The 26,809-nt window shown below is 36.2% G+C and overlaps 2 protein-coding genes across 12 annotated transcripts in view; one reads left to right on the forward strand and one right to left on the reverse strand.

Annotated features, from left to right (window-relative positions):
- The window catches only part of AK5 (adenylate kinase 5), a 98,350-nt gene extending 89,180 nt beyond the window's left edge, over nt 1-9,170 (forward strand). For all 3 annotated transcript variants that reach the window (XM_075156056.1, XM_075156055.1, XM_075156057.1), the window contains one exon: nt 6,865-9,170. In XM_075156056.1, coding sequence (XP_075012157.1) covers nt 6,865-6,975 — 111 coding nt within the window. In that variant the 3' untranslated portion in view covers nt 6,976-9,170. The remainder of the gene's footprint in view (nt 1-6,864) is intronic.
- Nucleotides 9,171-10,197: 1,027 nt separating this feature from the next.
- The window catches only part of ZZZ3 (zinc finger ZZ-type containing 3), a 61,248-nt gene continuing 44,636 nt past the window's right edge, over nt 10,198-26,809 (reverse strand). For 5 of the 9 annotated variants that reach the window (XM_075156050.1, XM_075156051.1, XM_075156047.1 and 2 more), the window contains 10 exons: nt 26,413-26,551; nt 24,889-25,036; nt 24,688-24,806; nt 24,513-24,584; nt 24,233-24,334; nt 22,801-22,896; nt 18,279-18,431; nt 14,652-14,786; nt 11,898-11,998; nt 10,198-11,540 (listed from right to left, as the gene is read on the reverse strand). In XM_075156050.1, coding sequence (XP_075012151.1) covers nt 11,396-11,540; nt 11,898-11,998; nt 14,652-14,786; nt 18,279-18,431; nt 22,801-22,896; nt 24,233-24,334; nt 24,513-24,584; nt 24,688-24,806; nt 24,889-25,036; nt 26,413-26,551 — 1,210 coding nt within the window. In that variant the 3' untranslated portion in view covers nt 10,198-11,395. Of the gene's footprint in view, nt 11,541-11,897; nt 11,999-14,651; nt 14,787-16,888; nt 16,944-18,278; nt 18,432-22,800; nt 22,897-24,232; nt 24,335-24,512; nt 24,585-24,687; nt 24,807-24,888; nt 25,037-26,412; nt 26,552-26,809 lie in introns of those variants that run through there. The other 4 variants (XM_075156052.1, XR_012674470.1, XM_075156054.1 and 1 more) reach the window with 4 other exon arrangements.

The raw sequence follows: 26,809 nt of genomic DNA on the forward strand, positions 1-26,809 counted from the left end.
AACCATACATTCTGATTTGGTCAATGACACAACTCAAGCATAGTGCCTGGCATAGTGGCATCCTTCCAGTGCCCAGTCCTGCTTTGAGCGGGAGATTGGACCAGATGACCCACTGAGGTTCTTTCCAACCTCTATTATTATCCTGTAAAGGTACATCTTACAAACCTATACATTATTTGGCTCAACAATTTGAAGAATAAAGACAAAGAAAAAAAGGTTAAGACTTGGTCAACGGCTGTTTTGAAAGAAAAAGAACTAGATAACACAAAATGTGTAACTGTTAGCTATGTGGGAAATTAAGAGAAAATAGACATTTAGGTTTGCAGTTTTAAAACCATTTCAGCAGTGAATATGTTTAGGCTGCATGTGTTGAAGAAAGTAGAGAGTAAAGGGGAAGTTTGCAATTCCCAGGACATGGGGTTAATTTCTTATTTATAGCAACATATTTTACACACTGCTAAGCATTGACATTAGCAGCCACTCTGATGTTCTCTGAATGAAGAAAGGGAATTCGGGTGGAAAGCAGAAAAACTATCAGTAATACTTCTGACTGCAATTTTTTTTGTGGAGGCTAGACTAAAATAGTCCTTTTTTTTTGATATTTGTAATATCATACACAGGAGACCGAGACTTTACCTAGATGCAGTGTAACATGTTTAATATTTTTCTTCCTGATTTTAATTATAACCACATGTTTTCAGCTTTGGGAATCTGTTCATTCCTAAGTGGGTTTTATTACTCTCAAGCATTGACCAGCACTGGTTGAAGATGTTAATGCTCCCATTAAGATGCTGCTGCCTCTATAATTCTGCTCACTGAAAGAAATATGTTTCCTAATCCATTTCAGGCAAAGCCACCAAAGTTAATTTACAAGTGTTGATTTGAAGACCCCTTAAAATAAATTATCTTATTTACATTCATGGATTTTTTAAAATAATCCACGGACCTTCATGTAAATACAGACCAGAAGCTTGTGCACTCTTTTTCTCAGGCAAAGCTGGTGGGATCCAATAGCTTCAGGGAAGTGAAGGTGCTGTTTGCAGTTCCAGATCAGTCTGTGATCCCAGGAGAAGCGATAGCCAAAGCATCTGAAGAGAAGCTACTTAAGAAAGGAAGAGAAGAAGGGTCTAAAAGAATCTTCAGTTGTCGTCTTCTGGAAAGTTCCTGCCCAGGCTTGTTTTTTCAACAGAAGTAGCTCTTCAGTGGAAGGCCCATGTGAGCTTTATGTCCCTTGAGATGCCAGCCATGCACTTTCTTAAAAATTCAGAGGAGTGGATGCTGAGATTTTAAGAGGAATATTAGAGACTAAATCACACCTGTCACGAAGATTCAGCATTAACCTTTTCTAGCCAGCTTACTGCAGTGACTAAGCACCACTAATAATTGTAGGTGAAATAGTGTTTAATTGTATAAGTGATCATGTCTTGTAGGGCTTAACTGTAGCACCCAGTCCCTGCTTTGCCACAGACAAGAAAACCAGAATTGTTAAATAGACTTGTTTAACAAGAAAATAGGGTTGGCATATTCTCCATTTTAAGTGTATTTAGGGCTGGGCAATGTTTTTAACAGATTGGGAACAGCACGTGGCAACGGTGCTACGTGTTTAATTTGTCCTATCCAGCCTAACAGTTTCTAGTCCTGAAACAGGCAGATTAAATATGTAAATGTAAAATTCAGTCCTGGGCATAAGGCCAGCAGAAGGTCTGGTGTGGGAATTAGATGTTGGATGAGCACTTAATGGAGGAGGAACTGAATCTGTTGCGCCATATTAAGATGTGCTTAAGACTATATTGTCAAATTAGCTTTCTCATTCTCTGCATTGGAACGGGTGTTACGGCACGGGTGGAAGGAGCCTAATAAACACAGTAGAGACAGAAGAACTCAAGTCACCTAGCTTCCTCTGCAGTCATTAGGAATTCTCTCTTTGCTTTACTTGCACAGAAGAGACAAAGGCATATGGTTATCACAGCATTCCCATTTTAATCAATGAGAATTTTATGACCTTCTCTAAACCTAGAATTATTATGCATAGATGGATTCATAAATAACTAACATGATATTTGGAAATGGAACATTTTTCCATTCCACTGACCTCTGAACAAGAACAGTGACCTGATGAAGCTGCCAAAAGATCAGGACTCTGAAATTTCCATGTGACCAAGATTACCTGTCAGTGTTTCTGCTCAGCAGTGGAAGCATGAGCCATGAATGAAACGTGGAGAATTTGGGTGCAGATAAAACATCCGTGAACCTGACAGGAATAAATAATGTTGATCCTTCCAGCCACCCAGCTGAGATGAAGAACGGTGATGTAACTCACGGGGATGTATTTACAAGGGAGGATAAACTGACTGAAGAATGAAGGACAAAGAATGACAGTGTTCTCTGCTCACTTTTCTGCTAAGGCATTATTTTCTAAATTGTGTTCTTGAAGGTAAAGTAGTTGTAGCAGTAAGTTAGAAATTTTCCAATTAATTTTTAAAAAATCATGTTTTGGGGATATAGTTTAATATTCCATAATTTCTTTCATAGTCAGTTACAGAACACCCACCGGCCGCTAAGGACAGCGAGTGGATGCTTTTTAATAAAAACCTCGTACTGGAAAGGCAGGGCCTGAAAGCACTACTCACAAAAACAACATTTGCAAGCTGCCTGATTCTATGGGAATCAGGTGTTTCAGATGAATGAAATGAAACGAAATGCACTATGGTAGCTGTAGTAAGCAGGTAGATACTGTTGGTTTTAAATTTATTTCTCAGTGATTTCCAAAGCAGCTGGACAGAAAAGAGTGTCTGAAAATTTAGTAGGCACCTACTTGTGTTTTAATGTGGCTAAATGTAATTACCTTTGAATATATGGCCCTCTGTCAATTGAGAAGAAAGGGAGAAAAAAACCTGACTGTTTTTAATATCTGACTCATCCTTTAAAGCTTCTTTCAAATAACAGTATGTAGGAGGGTAATAAGTAATGGAGCAGAGCAATGCATTGGTAGTCAAGCAAAACAAAACTGATCCTAGCTAACGTAAGACACCTAGTAAGTGTCTTAAAAACAAGTTCCCTGTTCAAAGTCACCTGAGGAAAAGGGGCATGACTAAACAAATAAGGTAGGCAGTCCAGAGCAGAGGATTTTCAAGGATGTCCAAAAACCTTCACTATTTCAGATTACAGACCATGGAAGCTTAGCCTACAAAGTTCAACCAAAATGCATTTCTTCTTATTTTTCTCTTTTTCTTTTTTTTTTCCTTCTTCTTTTTTTCTCTTTTTTCACAGTGTGGTTCACACTGCTTCTTTCTAAAATCAGTTGAAGTCATATGCTGGGGAAGCAGTAGTTACTAGATTCTTATCACAAACATTTTCCATAACCATTATGAAAGAACAGGTGACCGTCCACCCTCTCACGATCTTCCACTTCTGAGCCTTCTCATGCTGATCCCCTGTTAGAAGTTTCTCTGGGGAGAGGCAAATGTGTACTTTTCCCTTTAGAGGAGGGATAATCAATGGTAATAGTGATAGCAGGTATGTAATTTATTTCCATCTTTTGAAAGGTTGTCAGAGAATCATTAACCCTGGTAGGTAAGTAGGTGGGGAACAAAGGAACAAGTGTGTCTATGTCACCCTCCTTGGTGGCTTGTGACCCATTAGATGAGACATCAGTCTAGAAAGATACATGAGAAACATTAGCAGCGGATTATAGATAAAACACAATGGTAAATTCATGCCAAATGCGAATAGGTATCGGGGCAGCATGTTTCCACTGGATTTCCAGACAACTTGATCCATTGCTCCGAGAACCACGTACTGCACTGTCTCAGAGAGGTTTTTAACACTCCTTTTAATGACAAAGATATAAATCTTAGTGACATTGACTGACCTTGACTGACCTTCAATAAGAAGCTTCTAACTAGTGAGTTTATTCCAGAGTCTCAGTCTGTCTTTCTGAAAAAGGTGGTCCTCAGCCATTCGCTCTCAAAAAAACAGTTGGGTTTTTCTCAGTGGCTCTAAATCCCAAAAGCTACAACAAATGGAGATTTGATGACAGAAAACTTAATTGGCTGATTTTAATGCCAAAAGGAGCAACATCGTTTTATGAAGATGATTACTCCAGCCATTCTTCATATGAGCTCATTAAATTTCTCTGTATTTGAAGTTACCTAAAGCCATAGTGGCATTTCAAAACTGGAAGTACTATGGAAAACTGTATCTGGATCTTGCTTTTATGAGAAGACAGTAGCCTTGAATAACCTTGAAAACAGTCCTAATTCATAAGGTTTCTTACAATCTGAGAAAGAGAAATGCACAGTTTTCTCTCCTGAAGCTGCAGAGAGTGTCATTGAATTGCTGTGGTACTGGCTGTGAATTATTGTCACATTAAGTTAGTTTCGTACCACGACTTTAAGTTAGTTTTATGAATTGGATCTTTGTTATTTAGGAGGCCAGCATGCGAAGCACTGGGGCTGTCATTAGTCACGCTCATTCATATTTTACTGTGACTGTTAGGAAGGCAGCGTTCCAGCCAGCCATAAAGGGCGGCAATTTCCATGCTCACAAACTTAATTCTTCTTCACAACTGCCTAGCTCTAGAGCTGAGTATCAGTCCCACTTCTAGAAGAGGTTGCCAAAAAGCCAATGGCAATCAGCTGTGCTGATTAGGTTAGATCGGTTATCCAGTGCAGATGTATTTATGGAAAAAAGAGATAATAAAAATACAAGTTAAGACAAAAGAGCTTTGAAATGGCTGTGGCCTTCACCCTGTGTGAAGTATATTTCCTGTGGGATAGCCATATGAAAATAGGTGTCCTGGCAGTTGAGACGGACAAACCAAGCTGCTTTCTAGCAGCTGAGGTGGGAGTTGCTAGTTTTATTCTAACTGGAGAAGGTAGGCATTTGGTCCAGAATGGTTCACCATTCCCCTTTTCTCTTTGCTACTAGTAAGTAACCCCCTCCTAAACCCTTTGTTTCTGTGGCATAGAAAGCTTCTGAAAGACATGCAGCCCTTGTTTGAGAACTGACCTTTCTAAGGCACCACCTGCAGCTTCACAAACTACTCCAGCATGTGCGTACTTCAGCATTACATAAAGCAGCAATGTCAGCAAACATCAACGTGACAGAGAGCAAGGGAAGCAAGAGAACCATGCTTCTGAAAGCTTGCCAGGAGGGGAGAGGGTAGTTCAGCTCAGACCGTAAGATATCCTTGCGGTGAGTCCAAGGGGACTGAACCCATTCAGGATGGCTCCTTAAGGGGTGGCCAGGCTGGTCATTTCCAGTGCTGGAGCTGCTGTGTGTGGAGTAGACTGGCTGGGTGTGCCAGCACCTCCGACAGGATGCAACAAGGGACCAAACTTTGCAGCATTTGTGGATGCCACCAAGAGCGAAACCAAGCTACGGAGCGTGAATGCAATCCCTTGCTGGATCTCTGCAAGGAGCAGCTGCTGACTCCCACACAAGACTTAGCACCAAGGGACTTAAATGTACATTGAGTGCAGTCAGACTGTACAGGAGCTGGCTGCAAGCCAACACCATATCTGAGAAGAATTTCATGGCCTATTTTAAAAAAACATATTTTGGAGTTTGAAATTCCTTTTATTCTCCTGCAGAACAAAGAGGTGGCAGAAAGTATGACGGTCAAGAATGTCCCCTTCAAACATTACAATTGTCTGGCATCCTAGTCAGCAACTTGGAGATGAAAATGCAGCACACAGTTCAGAAAAACAGGCTTTAGTGAAGTTGTCACGGGTCCAGTTAAATGTGTGCAAACTCCATGGCATGCACGCATGAAAGGCTAAGCGTGGAGAAGCAGAGAGGAAGCTTGCTTTTGAGTAGAGGATCAAGGCTCTCAGCAGGCATTTGAGAGGAACTGAATAACCATCAGATGCAATCTGCGTGGTGTACACAGCCAGCATGAAAGCTTCTTCTGTCGCTACTGTGAAGGCAAAAGACAGCTCTCCTTCCTCAAGTAGTGACCTGCATGACACTCACTGCATGGGATGGACATGAAACTCATTGCTCAGAAAAGCTCGGTGCTACATTATGTTTTCTAGGGAACACACAGAAGTATTACTGGCTACAAACATCATTCCTCTTTGCTAAAATGCAGCTCTCTCTTCTTCAGCATAGGAGAATAAATTGGTCTTGTTTTTGTTGAAGTCCAGTCATGAAAAATAAACTTGAACAGCCTGGACAACCTCTGGCCAAAACAGAATCTTTGGGGTATTAAAGAAAAAAATTTCTTCAAAGAAAGTGAGTTCTCGTACAACAAATCCAGTGCCACTGTAAAACGTGCATTGCCCAAAGGTCGTCATAAAACCAGAACCCATTCACCAAGCTTGCAAATACAAATGCACAGAAACACACAACCTCGCTAAGTTACTGCCACTTGAAAGCTTTTAGGTCAGTCACAGCATTACAGACTCTGACACTTTAGATGACAAGAAACAAATTAACAAGTCAGTGCTATTCATCTCATTAATGGTGATATCGAAGTTACCTTATTAGGCTTCTTTTGGAGGGTATTAAATGTTAAAATAGTTTCTAAAAATCTTTGGATTTTTAATCTTTGGATGTTCTGTATACTAAAGGTGTAATTTTACTTTAAAACATGAGTACTTAGGAGAAAGAGCTTAAGCTCCCTCACGTGATTAATGTACTTTGCTCCAGACGATGGAGCCTACAGAATCTTCTCACATAAATCTGTGGAAACACAGTGAATTATTTGGTTTATGAAAGCTGCTCCTCTACATTAGTGTTTATAACATGAAAGAGAACAACTTTTATTTTATATCGGACCAGTTTTTTGTGCCAATGTTTAGATTCTGAGATAATTCTTCATAACTTAATCAAAACTAATGTTTTTTGCCTGCTTCACAGGTTGATGCAGAAGGAACACAGGAGGATGTTTTTCTGGAAGTCTGCAAGACAATTGACTCTTTTCTGAAAAAGGAAGAGGCAGCGTTTTCTTTTTCAATAGAAACTCAGTAATGGTGTGTACACAGCCTCACCTCACGTGCACTTGACAGTCATGATTAAAATGCTGTTCAAAGCAATACTGCTTTCCTGAGAGGCATCTGCCATTTGTGCATGTGGTATGTTATTTTAGATGAAACTTTTTCTCTGTTCTGACAATACACTCAATAGAAAGTGGTCTGTATGCTAACTCTCTAACTAAGAACTATATATTGTTTTATTGGTTGTTTGCTCTTCACGGGTTAAAAGCAGCATGGTGAACAGCAGCTCTGGTTTGTATTTCATGATCTCATACATTTGATCGGAAGTCAGACAGTGCCTGGCCAGCAGTGAGCTCTCCAACCACATCATTCACCATTTAGCATATTAACTTTAAGACTACTGCATACAAGTTTCCTATTAGTTATTATTGTCTTTTAATTAACAGTATTATTTTTTGTGGTATCACTTAGCTTGTTCTTGGGTTTTAGTGACTAAAATCCGTTCTCTGTTACATGCAGCTGTAAGACAGCTGGAATTAGTCAAGCTAGAAGTTAAAATAAACTTTTCACACGTCCCCAGAACACTATTACAACAAGAAGCAGAAAAATTAATTGAAAGTGAAGATACGGTTGAATATTGTGGAAGTCTGTCAATCCATTAAAATCCATTATTGTGGAGCAGACACCATTTTTGAGACAGCCTTGTCTTCTGCTGGGAATTGTAGGATATTATAAATGACAACTTCCCAGTTTTGTGAGCTGAGGTGAAAATAATGATTGTATTGTGTGGTTAAATGTGCAATCCAGTAATTATCCATATTAACAGCAGTTTTACTGTATTAATTAAAGTCTACATATAAAGTTGACTATGAGCCAGAACGTGTGAAGATGCCTTTAAATCATACTTCGGAAGCATTTCAAATGCAAAATTCAGATCATATCTGTTGTCTTGTACTGGCATTGCCAAAACTTTGGGGGGGGAGCGGGGGGGAAAGAAAATGTCAGAGATATTTGATTCATATTGCGTGCATCTTTACTAAGCCATTTCTCTGTAATATCTGCAAAAAAGTCTGTAAAAATCATATCCTATTTCCATTAGGTTAACCAAAATATTGTGGAGTTTCTTTGGTATACTGATAGCTAATAAAAGCTTGTTTGACATTCCTGTAAAGTAATTGCATCCTCTTACTGGAACTACTGGGTGAATTCACAGTTGAAGTGGGTTGCATGATTGCTCTTACTGTCAAAGTTGTACTTTATGCGGCAGATTTGTATTTTTAAAGTTACCTTTCTTGTAATGAAGACATAATACAAATAAAACATGTACAAAAATGAGGAGTAATGATTTCTGTTACAGTATATGTGGGTTTAATCCTTTTTAAAGCACAGTACATGACTTGAAAATATAACTCAAATCAGCATGCTTATAGAATATGTCCTTTCTCCATTCAGGGCAGATTCTTCTGTTTTCTTTTTCTTCCTTGGCATTTGCCCTGTAAATGCTAATTAAATTATTTTTTACGGGACTGTTTTAGATATGTTCTTATCCTTCATATCCTGGATGTTCCTTCTTTCCTGGGTCCTTTCATAGCCTACATTTTACCTCTGATGCTCTAGGAAGTGCTTCTCCAGCTCCAGACCAGTGCCATTAAGTGACCAGTAACGCCTGCAGTACAACAGCTTTAAGCGAGAGATTTTCATAATGCATCAGCTTGAGAAGGCAGGTTTTTCTAAACTGAGCCTTGAAGCACTAGCAGCTGTCTGGTGTAGTATTTTTCCGAAAAAAAAAAAAAAAAGTAGTAAAATATTCTGGAGTTACCATGAAGTTGCAAATTCATCTGGGTAGGTTTTTTCTGGAATATTTTTTATTACTTCTAATTACAATATAAGTTAAAAAGTGTGGAGTATCATACTTGTGCTGGATGGGAACAAAGGCAACAATCAGCTGCTAATTTAAAAAAAAAAAATCAAATTACAAAAATTATTTAACATACAGTTTCAGTTTAATTTTTCTTTCTGCTTCTTCTGGTCTTTTCTGTGGAACAAAACAAAAAAACTCCCATGCTTGATCGGGTGTATGTGCATTAGATATCTGTTTGCATATGTTCATAATGTATGCAAGAGAAATAGCTGTATATGCATGCATATGGAAATATAAATATTTATACATATTCAATAAAAAGAGGACTTATCCAAGACACTTCTTTCTTGGGTGGTTCAGACTTGAAATTCTCCTTCTGCTTCCAATCTCATTCAAATTATAGCATGGCTTTTTGTTCTTCCCAAGCTATCCTAAATTGATGACTTGAATATTTGCACGTAAGCATATTTTCACTAATGTACTTTCATTATTTCCTTCCAGTAATTTTTTCAGGATATCAACAGAAAACAAAGATTACCACAGATTCTCTCCCTGCTAATACACCTTCACCAACGCTAGCTTCCTATAAACAGCACGGATGATGTGGAACGCACAATTTTTATTGTATTAGGGAGCCTCTCAGAGCAGTATCTTTTCCAGTTAAAACCTAAAATACATCATGTGAATTTTTGTGTTGTATTTTTTTAAGGGTTATTAAATTTATCTCCGTATACTAGATACGTGAGATATGTTTACGTATACTTGCTCAGTGTTTTAGTAACTGTACTTTATTACCTTCTAAATAGATTAAATGCTTAAAATTATTTTTTCTGAAGCAAAAAATAACTACACCTAAATTTATTGCAAAACTTAATACTGATCAGTTTATAGGTGCAGCCAGCCAATTATCCTTCTTATTGCTATCTTTTTAAGTCAAATTAGTTTCTTTTCTAGCTAATTACTTTGCGTATTCAAGTTTCAAAGCAACTGGAAGTCTATTACAGTTATAAAATAATCAAGTGTTTCTGAATCACAAGCTATACATTTCAACAGAAAATATATTAACTAAAATATATCACAATAATTACAAAGCTTCTCAGACAATGGTATACAGTGTACCAAGGCTACTAAAATCTGAATTTTCTGCAATCTGAAAAAGAACAGTTTGTGAGTCAGATATGAGAAAACTAAAATGCCAATCCTGCAAAAGGCGAAGCACATTTTAGTAGGCGCAGAGCACCATCAGTTCCCATTGAAATTAACAGCAGAGGAAGGCGCTGGGCATCTTGCAGGTTTGCATAGTGAATATTTGTATGATGTATTAAAATGTCCTTTTAACGTTTTCCATCTTGATTAAAAAGTCAGAACTGCACAGAAAGGAAGTCACAGCAAGCATTCTATATATAAACAGACTGTATCCACATAGTTTATTTCTCACAGTTCTCCTGACAATTGAACATTATTTAAGAACATACTGTATACACAGATAAGAAGAAACATACAAAATGTTTTAAATGATGCACAACAAAATCCAGCAGTATAAAAGAATGCATGTGAACCCTTGCTCACTGCTCAGGCTAAATTTAATCACTGTTTAAATAGTAATAAAAATACAATCTTTCATGGATCTTGTGCAGACTACAAAAGAGGAAAAATTATTACCATATATATGATTTATATTAGGCAGTTTTCTTTGATGAGTTGCACTAACAACTCCAAATACAGAGGCAGAAGGCTGTGTATTTTATTTTAAAGGAGTTAATGTTGAGTATTAGAGACTTTACACAGTTACTACCACTGGCACTTTTCACCATATTTTGTACACATCACATGATCATCTTATATAACATTACATTTAAAAAATATATCTGAGTGACAATTTTATAACATTCACACACCATGAGCTGGTTAAGGAAGCAATGCCACAGTTGCCCCCCGTAGTGCTTCACTGTTGGTAAATAGAGTTCATCGTGGTTTAAAAAAAAAAAAAATTAAAAAAATTGAAAGTCAATGTGATTAAGCAGCTCCGATTTAATAAAGGCCTGTAACCAACCATCGCTGAGACAGTGAGTATTTTTTTTTAGAGTACATCCTAGAAGCAAACACTGTCATCGGTTAAAACCTTGCCTAAATAAGTCAGTTACTGTGCTGAAAACTATTTCACAACAAAACTGCAAGCTACTAAACTGTTTTTATATAAATACTTCATCTCCTCTGGATCTCATTATAACCAAGTTCTTCAAAGCCTTTGGAATTTACTCTATCTTTAATGTGTGCTCTCATTTCTGGCTCACCCTTTTGTATGTTTTTCTTTTGTGTTTAGATTCACCACCTAAAAATGACTAATGTGGTGAAAGAAAAGTCTCCCAGTGAAACCTTCTGCACACTAGGAATGTTCAGCTGCTGTTCAGTGATCTAGAACCATGACAGCTCAAAGCTGTAGTTTGACAAGTACACCCAGGAAGCTGTCATGCTGTGAGCAACATTTCAGGGAAAGCAGAGTCTTTCCAAAATGTGCACAGAATTAACAATGGTGCCATTGTTATCTTTCAAAAAGGATAGTAAGCCCAAGATGGTAGATCTGCTTCCCATGTCATCTATTTGCTGGAAAGTAGTTTGGGTCAAGATAATTGTAAGTGGTGCCCTGGGACATGCAGTAGTCTCTGTCTAAAAATGTCTCTGCTCTGTAAATAGGTTCTAACTGATGATCTTCCTTATGAATCTCTGTTTCATGCAGACTGCAAGGGAAAGAAAAACATTAACAGTTTAAAAGTCAAATATTTTCTTTAGCTGTTTCTGAAAGTATTAACAGGTTCATACCAAATTTGATACAATTAATTAATAAAGTATAATTTCCCCCACTATTTAACAGTGCCAAACCTATCTGTCCACTGTATTAAGAAAAAAAAAATTATACATCCAGAACATGCTTACAAAATATATCTCCCACAAATATATCCTAAAGTATCTTCCACTTCACCCAACACAGGAGATGTGTCCTATGCTGGAGCAAAGATTTCCAACATACGCAGCAATTAAGCCACATAGAGATATTCAAGCTAATTACAAATAAAGTAGAAGTGTATGCTGCTCACCAGTCAGAACAAGAATCACAGAAATCCAAGGACATTTCTTGAGGGCAGTCTTGGCAGTGCCACCGAACACCCTGGATAGGTTCAATTCCGCAGTTATCACACTGTGAAGCACATGGAAGAGGACTGAAGAAACAGCAACTGTAATCACTTACGTTAGTATACACCAATACACCATATAGAAAGGCATGTATTCTAGGCCACACAGCTGAATTCTTCTCATCACAGACCATAATGCATTCATGGATGAAGAAGTCCTCATACTCTAGGACAGGCCCTCCAGAGCCCTGAGGATTGATCAATCTTTCTCTCACTTTGCTTCCCACTCCCCAAATGCTCCATGTTGACATTATCCTCCTGCTCAACCAAAGCAGACCCCGTCCTGCCTGCAGTCACTGCTTATCCTTATCCTCACATGGCTGTAAGAACTGTGGCGACACAATACATGAACGTTGTGTTTCTACCGCTTAAGTCCAACCACGTGAAATGTCTAAGCATAGATTCACTTTCCATGGCAGAAGCAAGCAGCGGGACTAGACCAGCAGAGCCTGTGGGGAGGCTGTTGATGGGCTGCAGATCAGGACACAACAGGTCAGACCGATGCACTTTCAAACTCAGGAAATACAGTAACACATTATAGGTGGTTTGGAACTAAAAGCCAGGTGGCTGGGAAGGAAGTGGGACAACATATTCAGGGAAAGGAACAGAAGTCTAAAACTAAAGCTGAGCAAGAACTAATCCTCTGAGAAGAATCAGGGACAGCACAATAGCAGCTAAGTGCAAGAAGAGTGTGGCATGAAGAGGAGGAAACAAAGTACAAACGAAACAGCCAAGAATGGATGAAAAATTCACGATGGTAGAGAAGAGGGGCAGAAATGCAAAGATATTTGATAAAAAATGGAAACCTGGAAAATGGAACTTGGAGGCAAGGACAGCTTTTCAAAAATCTAAAATTTGAAGAGTGCTGCAGAAATAGGATTGAAAAGGAAAAGGAAGTGTGGGAAACAAGCCTGTGCTCCCATAGCTCATCCTCCTTCAGAACCTGAAGTTCTCTCACAGCATCTGTGAAACCCACTCACAGAACAGCTCCTTCCTGACCACAGCTAATCCACTCAGGGTGACAAACACCTTACACCTTACAGATTTGTGACAACTGTATCCCCTCCTTCCACAGATGGCTTTCAGAGTTTGTGGGCTGACAATGAGGAGGGACTAAGCATACTCAGAGCTGTTCTCTGAAAATCAAGTTCAGTATAATGCTAAATACTTAAAAAAAATAAAAAATAAAAATTGGTTCCAGTTTTCTCAATTTGAGAACCAGGATAGTGGAAACCCTTGACCTTAGTTTCTGTGCTCCAGCTTCCTTGTCTTTCCCCTGTGAAACAGAAATAATACCATGCCTTTCATTTCCTAAGAAAAAAAAAGTATTTGCAAAGTGCTCTGATATTATAGCAATGAAAGCCATAAAAAGCCCACAAGGGATTCAAGAATTCAATATTCAAAGTAGAGTTTGAATAATGTATAGTAAATGAGGCTGAAGGACATGCAGAACCAAGTGTTCTGAATGATTGCTTATTAGGTGAGCTCCGTCCAGCCCGTGCACTGAGTGAGGCAGCACTCCTGAGGGAAAATAGTATATAATCATGTAATTTCGTAGCTTACTGTAATGCATAATAAAATCAAATTCAGATTGCAAAGAAACTTTCAAACTTTGAATGCTTGACACTGCATAATGCCAATTTACTTTTCAGAGTAATTTTATGTAGAAAAAGCAACTAGTTTGTTACCTAGAAGTGTGGTCCTGCGTGATCAAAGTTTTGAATTTTGGGGAAGTAAACACTAACTTAAAAAACCCCAAAAAACCAACAACAACAAAAAACCCAAACCAAAGACACCATGCTATCTTTAAAAAAAAAAAATAGCAAAAATGAAAAACGCCTTGGTGGTCTAACACCATGATTAAGTCTGTCAATGTCAACTAACGAGGCTGTCTTCATTTTCTAGTCATTTTGAAATGAACTTTAAACTGAATATCTTTGCATTCTTATATAAATTGGTATTATAAAAATACATCTAGCTGCATAACACTAAACAGAGTGAAGAAACTGTTCCAACATACCCACCAGTTACACAGAAAATCCCTTGCAAACCAGAAAACATAATTTAGAGAATGCCCTTTCTTTCATGTCTCTTATTAATGGTTGATACTGGGACAACACATTAACTTAAATGCTTACTTTCTTAATTTCACATAACTATTGTTTCGTGTCCTTGCTTCAACTTCTGCGAGTTATTACTTGATAGGATTAGGAAGTTGCTACAAAACAGAAGAATTATTAATCTATTACTGTTCTCATTAAAAATCTTTGTCCCTTCTATGGCCTCAGGTGGAGGCAAAATGACTCCAAATTCATAATCAGAGAATTATCAGCAATGAATCGTTGTCAAAACACAGTGTAGTGTCAAATGGAATTCTATAATGATTTAAACTGGCTCTAGAGCTGTATTTTCATAATACGAATGATGAAAAGACAGTATGCTTATTAATTTTCATACAATATCAGTATTCAGTGAAACCTGAGCTATTGGAAAGAGTGAATCACTTGGGTTGTTTTTATTAAAGAAGATGAAAATGAACAAGAACTAAGGAACCAAACTTGCTATATTAAACAAAGCCTTTTTAGGAAAGCCAAACCATGTTATCTTTGAAAACTTCTACAACCCACTGAGTAACAGAGGAACATCTCTTAAACTCACCTTGAATCCCACATGCTGCACAAATCCACTTTCTGCATGCATCTGCTGCAGTTTCTGTTTCTTCAATTTTTTAAACTCTAACAGTTCTTTGTATTCAGGTAACTCTCGATATGTTATTGGAATACTCTCTTCATCCTGTTCATGGTTAAAAATAAATAAGAAACATTCTTTACTTTAGGAATGTAATAACTAGTAAAACATATATTCCATAAATCACTATGTATGATTAATTACCTTTGAGAAAATGCTGGCAATATATTCTAAGAAAGAAACATACTGGTAAATTATTTTTAAAAACATAGCATAAAACAGCGCATACAGCTAACCTACATTTTATTTTGTATTACTTATACTTTATTATTTGCATTAAAACAAAAAACCCCATTATCCTACAAACAAGTTTCTTCTGGTGAAGAGCTTAGCTGTAGTGTAAAGGAGAGAGCAGTGCCTAACTTTAATTCCCAGTTTTTTTCTCATCTTAGATGCCTAACTGCAATTCGCATATAATCCACTTGTCCATACATTGTGGGCAAAATGACAGCTACAGTAGAAGACTTAGCTTCTGTTTAAGACAAAACTAGTTTATTTTAGTTTTAAATACGTGGCAACAGATATTATACTTGAGAACTGAAATTTCAGGTCAGTTTTATCAAGTTCATTTATCTTTCTTTTTACTATTCTGTGGAGTGGTATGGAATAATACTATTCTAAGGATAGTTACAATCACTGTTCTGAAGCACTTTCAAAGCTGTGAAAATATTAAAAACAAAGGACACCCAAAAACTTTTTACAGTTTTAAGGATTTTTGCACAAACTCAGACTTTTAAAAGACCTATAAATCAAGACAGTACCAAGCTTCCATTATATGTATTTTTTATTTGAAGACAATCTTAACAGTATTAACTTCTCACCTTTACCTGTAAGAATAAAAAGTGATGAGAAGCATCATTCCATGACTGGAAAAGTAGAAGTTTCAGAGTTATCCAACTCCTTCATCCCTTTACTTCATGCTTTCTCCTAATAGCTTAAGAAAATATATTGCTATTTTTCCTAAATTATGAAAAAGTTTGTCTCCCTGCAGGCTGGTGCATACAATTTTGCCAGAGATTTGTAACAAATGGTTCTCTTTTTAAAGAAACACACCATTTCTGTTTTTTCTCATCCAGTTTTCTTCAACAAAGTTGAGGACCTCTATGTTATGAGAAGACAGAAGCTCTTATTCTAATTCAGATGCCCATTTCAAGATGGCTATTTAATTGTAGCGGCTGTAGTTGGTAGATGTCAGCTGTTTTCAAAGATGACAAGTCTTTATTGATTTAGAGCAGTTTTCAGATCCTATACTGATAGGAACATTCAGCTATGGAAAACAACTACAAGATAGTAATCAAAAATTCTTCTAATGTAGCCTACACACATAATTTCAATTTCTTCTTACAAATCCATGAAGATTAAAGAATCTGTATTATTTAGTAAGTTTATTAAAGGAAGTGAGGGAAAGAGGCTTGCTCTTTAGTGTTAGATTTCTAAAGGCCTTATCAATTATTTAATTGTAATTATGAACCTATATAAAGGACTAGACTGCAAATGTTCAGAAAAATCAAGGTTAAATGACATGATTAAATTGTGTGGTGATAAACTACATTCTTTTAATATAAAACAAGGATTCACCTTCCACGCAAATCTCAAAAGTTTTTCTGAGAAAAACTGCCTGGCACAAAATAACTGTGTATTGAATAAACTACGCTGTAATAGCTCCCTGTGTGGACACTTCTTTCTGAATAGTAAGTAGTTGTATTCTAGAATAATTAGACTACTCCCAAAATGAAGTAATCGTAACTGAAAAGTAAATTCACTCTGTTGGGAATAGAGGGTCTTCACTTGGGAATAACACATTTATACTAAAAACAATTTTTCAGGAATGGTTATGCCAGTCACGCTGACTGGTAATATCCAGGCAAAATCTTCTGTCTTTCCATGGGAACAGCAGCTGGTACTTCCATTGTAAAGCACTCAAAGAAAACCTTTCCTATAATTTTCTTGCTACACTGAATCTCTTCTCCAGCATGCTGATGCAAAGTGTTTTTCTCCAAGACAGTGACTGTCACTAGGAGACCTGACTTTTAACATTAGAACAAATCCTCTACGTTCATTTTGAATATAGTTCATGAACTCTTTTTTCTTCCAAATTGCTTCTATTTTGCACTGATAATGGGGATCTTTTTGGTAACTGAGCTCACCTGTGTCTTTCTACATTACTGCAAGCCAGAAATATATCCATCTGGAAATGCTGCACTAGTGAAGAAAGAAAAGATTAAGCCAAATTTTTTTTTTTTTTAAAAAAAAAAAAAAGGCACAAGTCCACCATTATCACTGCAAAAAATTAAACCAGCAACTTCTACCCAAATTAAAATAAATCCCAGTTAATTTATGGTGCCTATATTTATTAGAGTTAGGACACCATAGCAAAGCCAAAATATTTTAGGAAAATATTCAGAACAGCTAGAAAATATGTATTTAAAAACAATACAGAATGAAAGAATGTTTGCTCAAAAACAGTTCCATTGAGATAAATAATATTAATCTGCACCTCTTCTAATATGCATTTTTCTTTCCAGGCCTTTTAAGGTTCTTATTGGAATATGCAAAGTTACCAGAAATGTCTGTAGATGAACCAAAAGACCATCAGAGAGAGATACAGAGCATAAGTGAATACAGAGCATGATGGGATTTAAGTCTGAGTAACAGATGAGCAACTTTAATAATTTAAGGAAGATTATGTAGTGCAGTGTAAAAAAGTCAATAAAGAAAATGAATGGACTTATACTGGGTGGCCTTAATACTTCTGTCATGCAACAAGCTTTTCACACAAAAGATGTCACTAGGCTCACAAAAAAAAAAAAAAAAATTTAACAAGTCAGGCTCTTCAGTCTAAGCACAGTGAAGCCACAGTGATTCACACCAGCTGTGAATCTTGCCCAGCATCCTAGTGGTAGGGTATAGTCCCTCTATACGGAAGTGGGAAAGACGTATGTCTAAATTCTTGTAGTATTATCACGTGATAAATTAGGAAAGTGGAACACTACATGATGTAATAATACATCGGGTTAGGATGGCTACTAGAATTTGCCTCTAAAAACACAAACATTTGCTGGTTGATGACTCAGTTTGTTAGTTCACGCTTTGAAGCGGATTTTAAAAAAATCCGTAATTAATTCAGCCACTGAAGGAAGACAAAAAGCAATGATGCCAACAGCATTCAAATTTTACCAGGGCTCTATGTAAATTTTCTAATATAACACATCTTTAAGCAGAATCATAACTATATAGTTTATATGATTTTCAAACTGATGTCATGTCAGATCACTTTTTGAAAATATGCAACTAAAACTTTTTAGAGCTGTTTCAGGACAAAACTGTTTATTACTTCTTTTACATACTTCCTTTCTGATTTGGTCTGAATTTTCTGCAATTGGGGCCTTTATAATAATGATGTGTTTATAATTCAAATTTAATACTTACTTGATGATATTTATTTTATGGCAAAGATGCTTAATCCTCATATTATTCATTAAACAAGGTTAAAATGAAAGTAAGCAAGATATTCTCTGACTGATTTAAATGACATACCGATACTTCCTCTTCTGCTGCAGTATCCATATGGCTGTGAAAACTGGATCTGTCATCATCTTCATCCATATAAACTGGAGGTTCATGAGATGTCATGAAAGTTGAAGGTTTGAAAAGATGTTTATTTAAAGGATGCTGCCGTCTACTTGATGACTACAGTGAAAAAATGATATATTTTTAAAAACATTCCTTGCTTATTATTTAAGTAATCCTCATCGATAAAACCTTGCCAGAATTTTGCTCTTTTGCACTAAACAGTCTATCATCTTTCCAATTATTTTTAGTTAAACCTCTCTATCAGAGCCTCATATAGCTGGAGTTTTTCTCCACCATAACAAGTGAAATCAGATGAACAGTGAAACACTTCTTTGGTAAGAACCCAGTAAGAAAGAGCCCTTACCATAAAAACCTTCCTATCTAAATAAATGAGATGGACAACAATAGAAAACCAGAAAATAAAGCTGTTACAATTTTGAAGACTGAGAACCAAAGTGCAAATATATTAAAAGACTTCCAAGAGTCATGAATGGTGTGAGTGCAAAACTAAACAAAGAAGTAGTTTTGCACAGGTCCAGATCCAAGAGACCAGTCCATGCTTGATACTTATCATCAACTTCTTGTATTAATTCGTGCCTTAGAAAATCTAAGTCTAGGCTAATTGTCCAGATTTCTTTCCTAGTCCAGGGAGAGAAAAGGCAATTCATTCCACCATAAAAGAGGTTTCTAAGAGTCAGAAAGAGTTGCTCTCTGAAGGTTCTTTTTCATTGCCACTGACTGGAAAAGGAACCTAAAAAATGTTAGATGAGATAAATTACTCCATTAGTGTATATCTAAAACCTTTCAACTTTAATGCTGTCTGAAGGTGTAGAATGCATGGCAGTTTTAAAATAGATTACTTAAAGGCACTCAGCCCCTATTACTTATTCCCCATGGAAGAATATTAAATATAAAAAAAGAAGAATTTAGGGTGAATGAAACTGACTCAACTTTTTACTTAGCTACTTTCCAGACCAGCATTTTGACATCTTAAATGTCAAATCTTACATTCCTCAATTTAAAGAAAACAGTGTGAATCAAAATCCAGAAGTATGGAAAGTGCTTTTTTTAATAATCGTAAAAGAGAGGATTGTCTTACACTATGTCTAGCTCCTGTCATACAGATAAAGCATAAGGAATACTTACAATAGTTAATACTTTCTCTTTTTATGCAAGACTTTTTATCCCAAATGTTCCTAAATCAGTTACAAACCTGTAATACTATAATACAGCCATTTATCTCTAAAGACGGATTCAACCTCTAAAGAGGGATCTAGCAGTATTTTACAGTTGTGCACAGTTTTAAAAGGTAAAGATCACACAGTTTATCTTAGATGGAACGTAGCTATGCAGACAGAAGTATAAGAAGGAGTTGAGACTAGCCCCATTCACTCTTAAGGGAAGAGATGAAGACTGTAGTAACGATTGGAAGCTGGTACCTCAGATCTGTAGAGGAACTACAATGCATAGAATAAAAATGAACATTTTGTTCTAAGACTAATGTACTATCCATTGTGTTGAATTTTTCTACCTTCTGCCTTATGGTCACTGACTTCCTGTGTTTTGCTGCTTTTCTGGTTTCCTTTAAGATTTCAACCCCCCCAAAATACTTCCATTTATAAAGTTAGACAGTATTTCAGCTTGAGCTGACACAGTGATTTAAATTTTCTGTTAATAGAAAACAGATCTGCATTCAATACTAGATCTGGAAATCAAGAAAGGAAAACTGTGTCTATGTTTAAGTAGTAGCGCTGTTATGCATATAGTTATGACCTAGGAATTTAACTGAAGATTTGAATTCTCTTTTTAACATGATTCTACTTCTGGTGAAGAATGAACTAAAATACTACATAAAAGCAGACAGTTAAAAAATCATTTTTCCTGTGGGAAATGTATCTTCTGAATTAAGCTTAAAAGCAGGTGCACTAATGATATTATATAAGCATTAAATTGAAAATGATAAGCCATAATTGAAGAACTGAATACTAGAGTCTCTGATTCAGTTTTATTTTCACCAGTAGCAGATGACGGTTATACAGGAAAATAAACCGATGCATCCTGTTTAATTTCCTGTATCACTTATCAGAAGAGACATTATGCCATACGAGGAGATATACACAGTAACTTCAACAAGATATTCAAGAACTGAATAGGCTTCTCACCTCCCCAGTAACCATTAAAAAAAGCATCCTGGGCAATCCCCACGGAGAAATGCAAGCACGTTCTTGTGAAGCATCCCTTTTGACACAATTATTTACATTAAATATATCTATGTTTTTTACTCTCCCATCGATATGTGCTTTAAGTATCAGCATCCAATTTTCAAACTTCTATTATTGGCAATAAAGCAGACACCGCAGTTTACAGTGTATATGCATACTCAATATCAAAATAAGGATGAGCACAGCATAAGCATGACCCAGGCTTCCAATATCCCGTGCATTTCCTTTCTGCCATATTATGTTATCTCCATTGGAGTCTTGGGAGTAACTACAGCCTGGTACAGTGCTGTCAATCTATGCTCTAAGTAGACAGCTATATTAGCAGACTGAGAGCTCAATTCCCCCACATACGCTATTTGTTTGATCTTTTCATCTGCTGTATTTCTTATGTGGGATACAAATATAAAACGGAGACGCTACCTTAATACAAACCAGGGCACAATGACCTTACTCTTATGACTTGGTAATAAGGATATGAATCATACTGTGAAAACAGACATAAGTATTAGATTTGTTCTACACGTAAGCTTAAGAAAAACCTTTAGGATGGTAGCATTACCACTGTAGTATAAGAATGTTAAGAATTTTATAAAAAAAATGTTTCACTCTTGGCTATGGTGTGTTTGTAGGCACATCAGTGGGGTTAAAGAACTTTATGGATCACTGTTCAAATTAGTGAAAAATATGGTTAAAATGTCACACATATACTGATTAAATATTCCCACTGTTTATCAAATACAGTGATCTGCTGCCTGGCAGCATTGCTCACATTCTGTAATAACAGTCTTTCCAAATAAAACTTAGAGGAAAGAAGAAGAGACATGTGACTAAGGTAATTTAAAATGGTAAGATGACATAAAGAACTCGAACGATTATAATTTTCAAAACTAAATTTCCAACCCTGTTTGAAATTAGCCCCACAGTATGGTAAACTGTACAAGTAATGTAGATGAATCTCACGACAGTATTTAAAGTATCAATGTTTCCAGCTGTTTTTTTGATTCTTCTGCCAGAAAGCGCTTTTCCAATAGACAAGGTGCCAGACTGTCATGCCTGCACCTTCCCTGCCTCTGTTTATAGAGCAGAATAGTAGATTAAAATCCCGGTGAAAGTAAAATGGCATTACCATGATGATGGCAAACTGGAAAGCCTCTGATACAAGCACTCATTGTTTGCAATAACTCAGAGAATACTACGAGACAACTGGGGATGTGTAACATTTTAAATCATTAGAGATGAGCTGTCCTTAGATCCTTCTATCAGGCCCCTCTGGCAGTAACTTTTGTTCCCAACCTTTCAAGGGCAAATTTGCCTTTTTGCAGAAGCAATGTAAGGCTTACTCTATTCTTAATCAGAAAACATCACAGACACCTGGATGCAAAAAAGTAATGTTACTCTACAAAATGCCATTGTAACAGGTTTTAAAGAACTTCTGTAAACACAATGGTAACAAAAAAAACCCACACCCAACAAACAAAACCCTCACAAAACCTCACAAAAAGACTGCCCTCTTCAAATGTCTAGGGTCCTCATTAGTACCCAAGAGTACTACATTATTTCAATAAAAACATATGGCTAGTCTGCACAGAAATCTAGAGTCTTTTCTTTTGCAAATTAAGAAGATTTCTCAGGACCATATTCTTTTCTCATCCATTCCAAGATCAGGAAAAGCACTGTATTTTAATGGTCATTTATATGATCATTCTATTTTAATGGTCATGTATGTTGCAAATCAAAATAAGATGTGACATTTCAGTCCTAAGCCTACGCTTGTGCTAGTTCAGTATGCTCAGTTATATGTAATTTTCTTTGGTTTTGTTAATTAGCAGACGACAGTACAATATGAATTATAGGGCTCCTTATCCTCTTCCAACAGGGTTCTCATAATGCTCTTCTACATCAATTACAGTAAACTTACAAATGAGGAAAAAGTACCCCAAGACCAATCATTCAACCCTGTTAGTTCATCCTACAGTCTGACTGCTATGTTCTCTTTTCTGACACTTCATGTCCCCGAGATTATCTGGTAGAGAGGTAATTAATAGATATTGATGTGAAACTAGAATAACAACCAATTCACTCTACAGTGGTAATGGCAAAATAAAAAGATTCCTTTATTAAGTGAGAAATACATGCAAGGTGGAACTAGTTAGTAAGAAAGCACTAATCAAGACTTAACTCTGTTGGAAATATTAATGATTTAGACTCAATTTGCACATAAATGCAAACAGAAATACGGAATTTCTGCTGTAATACTGTCTCACCTTTTTGGAGTATAAATATAAGTTTGGAGTTCTTCCTGGAACTGGAATACCAGCTTTAGTCAGTTTAATAAAATATTTTTGCACTCTACTGGCAACCTAGAAAAAACAACATGCAACAATTAAATGTCAGATGAAATGTAACAGGCTTTCACTTCAAAGTTTTGCCAGCATTGCTAGATTGGTACAGCGATAAGAAATCCCTATTTTCCACTTCGCGACAACTACTCTAATCATTACCTATCTTGCGATGCTGCATTTGTAATATTTCCAGATACTTCGAAGGCTTTCAGAGAAAAAAACTACCTGTTTAAAAGTACACATGAAATCTAGCAAAAACTGTGAGAGAAAGGAAAGAATTTTAGTAGTTTATTACCTGCTGAAGCTTTCTTAACAATGACAGATAAATTATGCATAGTTAGTATACAGAAAGTATACTTATGAAATAAGTAAGCATATATTTTAATTTTTTCAGGTATGGAGAAATATACCTCTAAGTATAGATATGATCAGAGGTGGGATAATCTTGTATATTGAAATTCTTAAGTATACTTTTACCTGAAAGCGTACAACTGAAATAGGAGAAATTAAAATACTGTGAACACAGAACACCAGCATTTTTTACTTCTGGTCAAAATGGAGCAATCATGTCATTTTAGGGAAAAAATCACAACAAGGCAGATGCAGAAACAGTCTGTGTCTCCACATCTGTGTCCTTTTGTGGATCTCAGCCCCAGTACAGAACTAATTCTTCTGTCTGCGACTATTAAAATGTCTGCCCATTCTACAGTATTGAGGTGCAGGAAATTCAGCACTCCAATGTAACTCAATCTGAGAGCAGTTGGTGTCACTATACTTGCTACATAGAATTAAACGCATGCTGTCAAAATCTAATGAACAACTGGGTCTGGGAGCTTTGTCACGGGCTTTGGGGAACTTTTAAAATTATGTATTTGAGATTGAGAATGAGTCACATTGTTATGACTGAAATGCAGGCCCTGCTGTAACATTTTTAAGAAAAAGTGATTACTGAAAAAATACTGGATTTTATTTATTGATGTTTAAAAAAAAAAAAAAAAGATCTACAAATAAATCTTCTGTGAATCTATATCAGCTGCTAGGATGCAGTGACTGACATCACTACTACCACAGCACAAGCACTCAGACAATCCCAAGCAGTCAAATTTTTTTTCTAGCAAAGTAAGTTTTATTGCTGTAATTATGAACATTATAAAAATAAACCCTCTTTTTTAATTCCTCAGTTTATGAATTGGTTTTTTTTGACAGAAAAAAACCTCAAATTAGAAATAAATTACTTAAGAGATTGTATCCAGGTTTCTCTTCAACACTTACCAGTACTTCCTAAAAAGCTTTTTGAAAAGAAAAAAAAAAAGTCAAGGAAAGGGATTACTTCTCCAAGTGTTTTACTTGTTACCTGCTTTGCTGTTCTATTTCCCAGTTCATCAGCTATCTTCTGCCACCGTCGGGACTCTACTTCCTCTGGTGGATACTTCAAAAGCAATTGCTCAAGTTTTTTCTAAATCAATAGGGGAAAAAAAATAAATACATCTTTCCTACTAGAGGTATGAGTTGTCAAAAGATGAGTATCTACATACATATGACTCCGAACTTCTAAGTGCTTTAAACATTATTACACAATTTGCTTTTGTTCTCATGTATGTTACCAGAGCTACAAAATGGAAGTTTCCCATTACCTGTTCCTCTACAGTCCACAGCTGGTTAAAAGTTTCAGGTTTGGTCTCATCACAAAGTCGTCCTCTTATCATCTGCTCAAATACAGTATATAAAATGGAATACGTGTTTAGAAAAAAAGAAAAAAATTCAAAAGTAAAATTTGTAAAATTTTATCTTTCCTTTTGTAAAAACTACCTGTGGACGACTGTTTGTAGAACCTTCTGGACCATCACTTAAAGGCAAGACAGAATATGAAATAGACTCTCCATCCTTCTTGGGATCCAAAGGACTTTTTGGTCTTGCAGGTATTCCTACTGTAAGCAACACAAAAAAGGAATTATTAAATATCCACACTAGTCATTTCTTACTTGTAACGTATGCCCACTTTCCTTTTACCTTTGTCAAAAATCAGCTTCACTCTCCTACTGTTACGTTTTCGGTTTTTAAATTCTCTCTCAAAGTTTCCAAGGCTAGTGGTGTATTGGTCCCAGGCAATCTCAGGGAGCTGAACAACTCTCTGAGGATATGGAAGACCCATATCGACCTGAAAAAAAGAGTGAAAAGTGAAAAGCAGTTGCAATTGCTGTATATCCAAACAAAAAACTACAAATCCTGAAAAGTTATGAAAACCTGATACCAAAATCATAATTTTTGAAGTGCCATGCAGCACACAGTCTTTTTAAGGGGAAGTTATCTTTCAAGAATAATACACAACAGTGCATATAAAATATGCAGCGGCACGGTCAATGATGGCTTATTGAGCATAAAACTTTAAAGCATGTATTTCAGTTGAAATCAGGTGTATCTGACTTCAATATCCTGTTACTGTCTACCTGTCTTTTATTTTGTTTAAACATACTGTTTGCCCAGGATCTGTACCTTTCTTAACACCAAAAACTATAGGACTCGGAGTTTTATCATCTGATAAAACTAAACTCCTCCCACCAAAGAAATCAATGTATATTTTACACTGATTTTGCTGTCTTCTGCCCAGAACACAACTGTTGCAAAACTCAGGTATACTGAATGATAGTTAAGAGTATCGTTCCTTTGGTTTGGAGACAAAAATACACCAGATACTTTCAACTAGCATTACTATTTCCTCATACAATGATTATGAAATGCAACACTATTACATCATGCATGCTATTAACTCATCTCAAAATTTAATGGCAGTACAACGACTGAAACCAGTGGGCTTACATCAGACCTCTCTTTAAACCTAGGTCTGTATAAACCTAGGAAAAAAGCACCAAAAATACCTACTTCATTCTTCACTGAAATACAACACGTTGCTATCAGATTAGAAGGTCAAGCGTGTTTGTCACTGGTAGACACGGCCGCAAGAAAGTATTCAAGCTTTAAACATTTTTTCAGTATCCTGGTTACTACAATTTTTTTTAAAGCTTGAAGAAAATGTTTCCTTATCAAAATTAATAGTCCTCCATCAGACAATATTCTATTATGTTATCCAGAACTCAGGTATGTTTTCTAGCATTCATTCTGGTTTTAGGCTATGAACTACATCTCCTGCTCTTTAAAAAGCACCCTACCAAATTCACTTATAGCACAACATTTAATTTCTCTAATGAGAGAAGTTATGAATTCTTGATCTGATGCCTTCCAGTCACCTGTAGATTTCAGGTTGTCTTAAAATACCTACATTAAAATTAGAAATTTAAAGATTACATTTCTACATACCAAAAAAAAGGAGAGAAAGCATATCTAATCATTGAAGACCTATGTCTTACAGATGTAATAAGCAAAGGGCCATTTTTGCTCAGCAGAGAAAGGATTTTAAACTCATAATATTTACGCAAGTATATATAGAATTCTCTGATTTCTATAGACGATGAATTACTAGTTATTAAAAAAAAACAAAAAATCCCAGTAAGACTTAAGAAAAGCCCATTAAAATACCTTCTTCTGGAGTCTTTCCACAAATCCAATAGGATCTTTCAGTGCTTCTCTCTGGTGTCTGCCTAAACTTTCAAGGTCTTGAACTGCTTGAGTACGTTGAGCCTCGAGTACAGCAATCGTCTGTAACAGTCTCTGATAACTACAGAGACAAAGGAAAATATCTCACTAAATTTGTCTTTAGAAGTGACACCCCTCCCCAATCTAAATACTAGCCATGATCATCTACCAGATTTCATAGCTTATGTGAAACAGTTCACAGACATTTCTACTGAATTATATAAAAAATTATATCAAATCTATTTTAAGTAGTAGATGAATTTATATAAACCCATTAAAAAATATACTTAAAACCCCCAGTGATTTCCTTTAAATGTAAATTCTGTATTAGCTAAAACAA

This window comes from Calonectris borealis, chromosome 8 (genome assembly GCF_964195595.1).
Source record: "Calonectris borealis chromosome 8, bCalBor7.hap1.2, whole genome shotgun sequence".
In the NCBI taxonomy this organism is placed as follows: domain Eukaryota; kingdom Metazoa; phylum Chordata; class Aves; order Procellariiformes; family Procellariidae; genus Calonectris; species Calonectris borealis.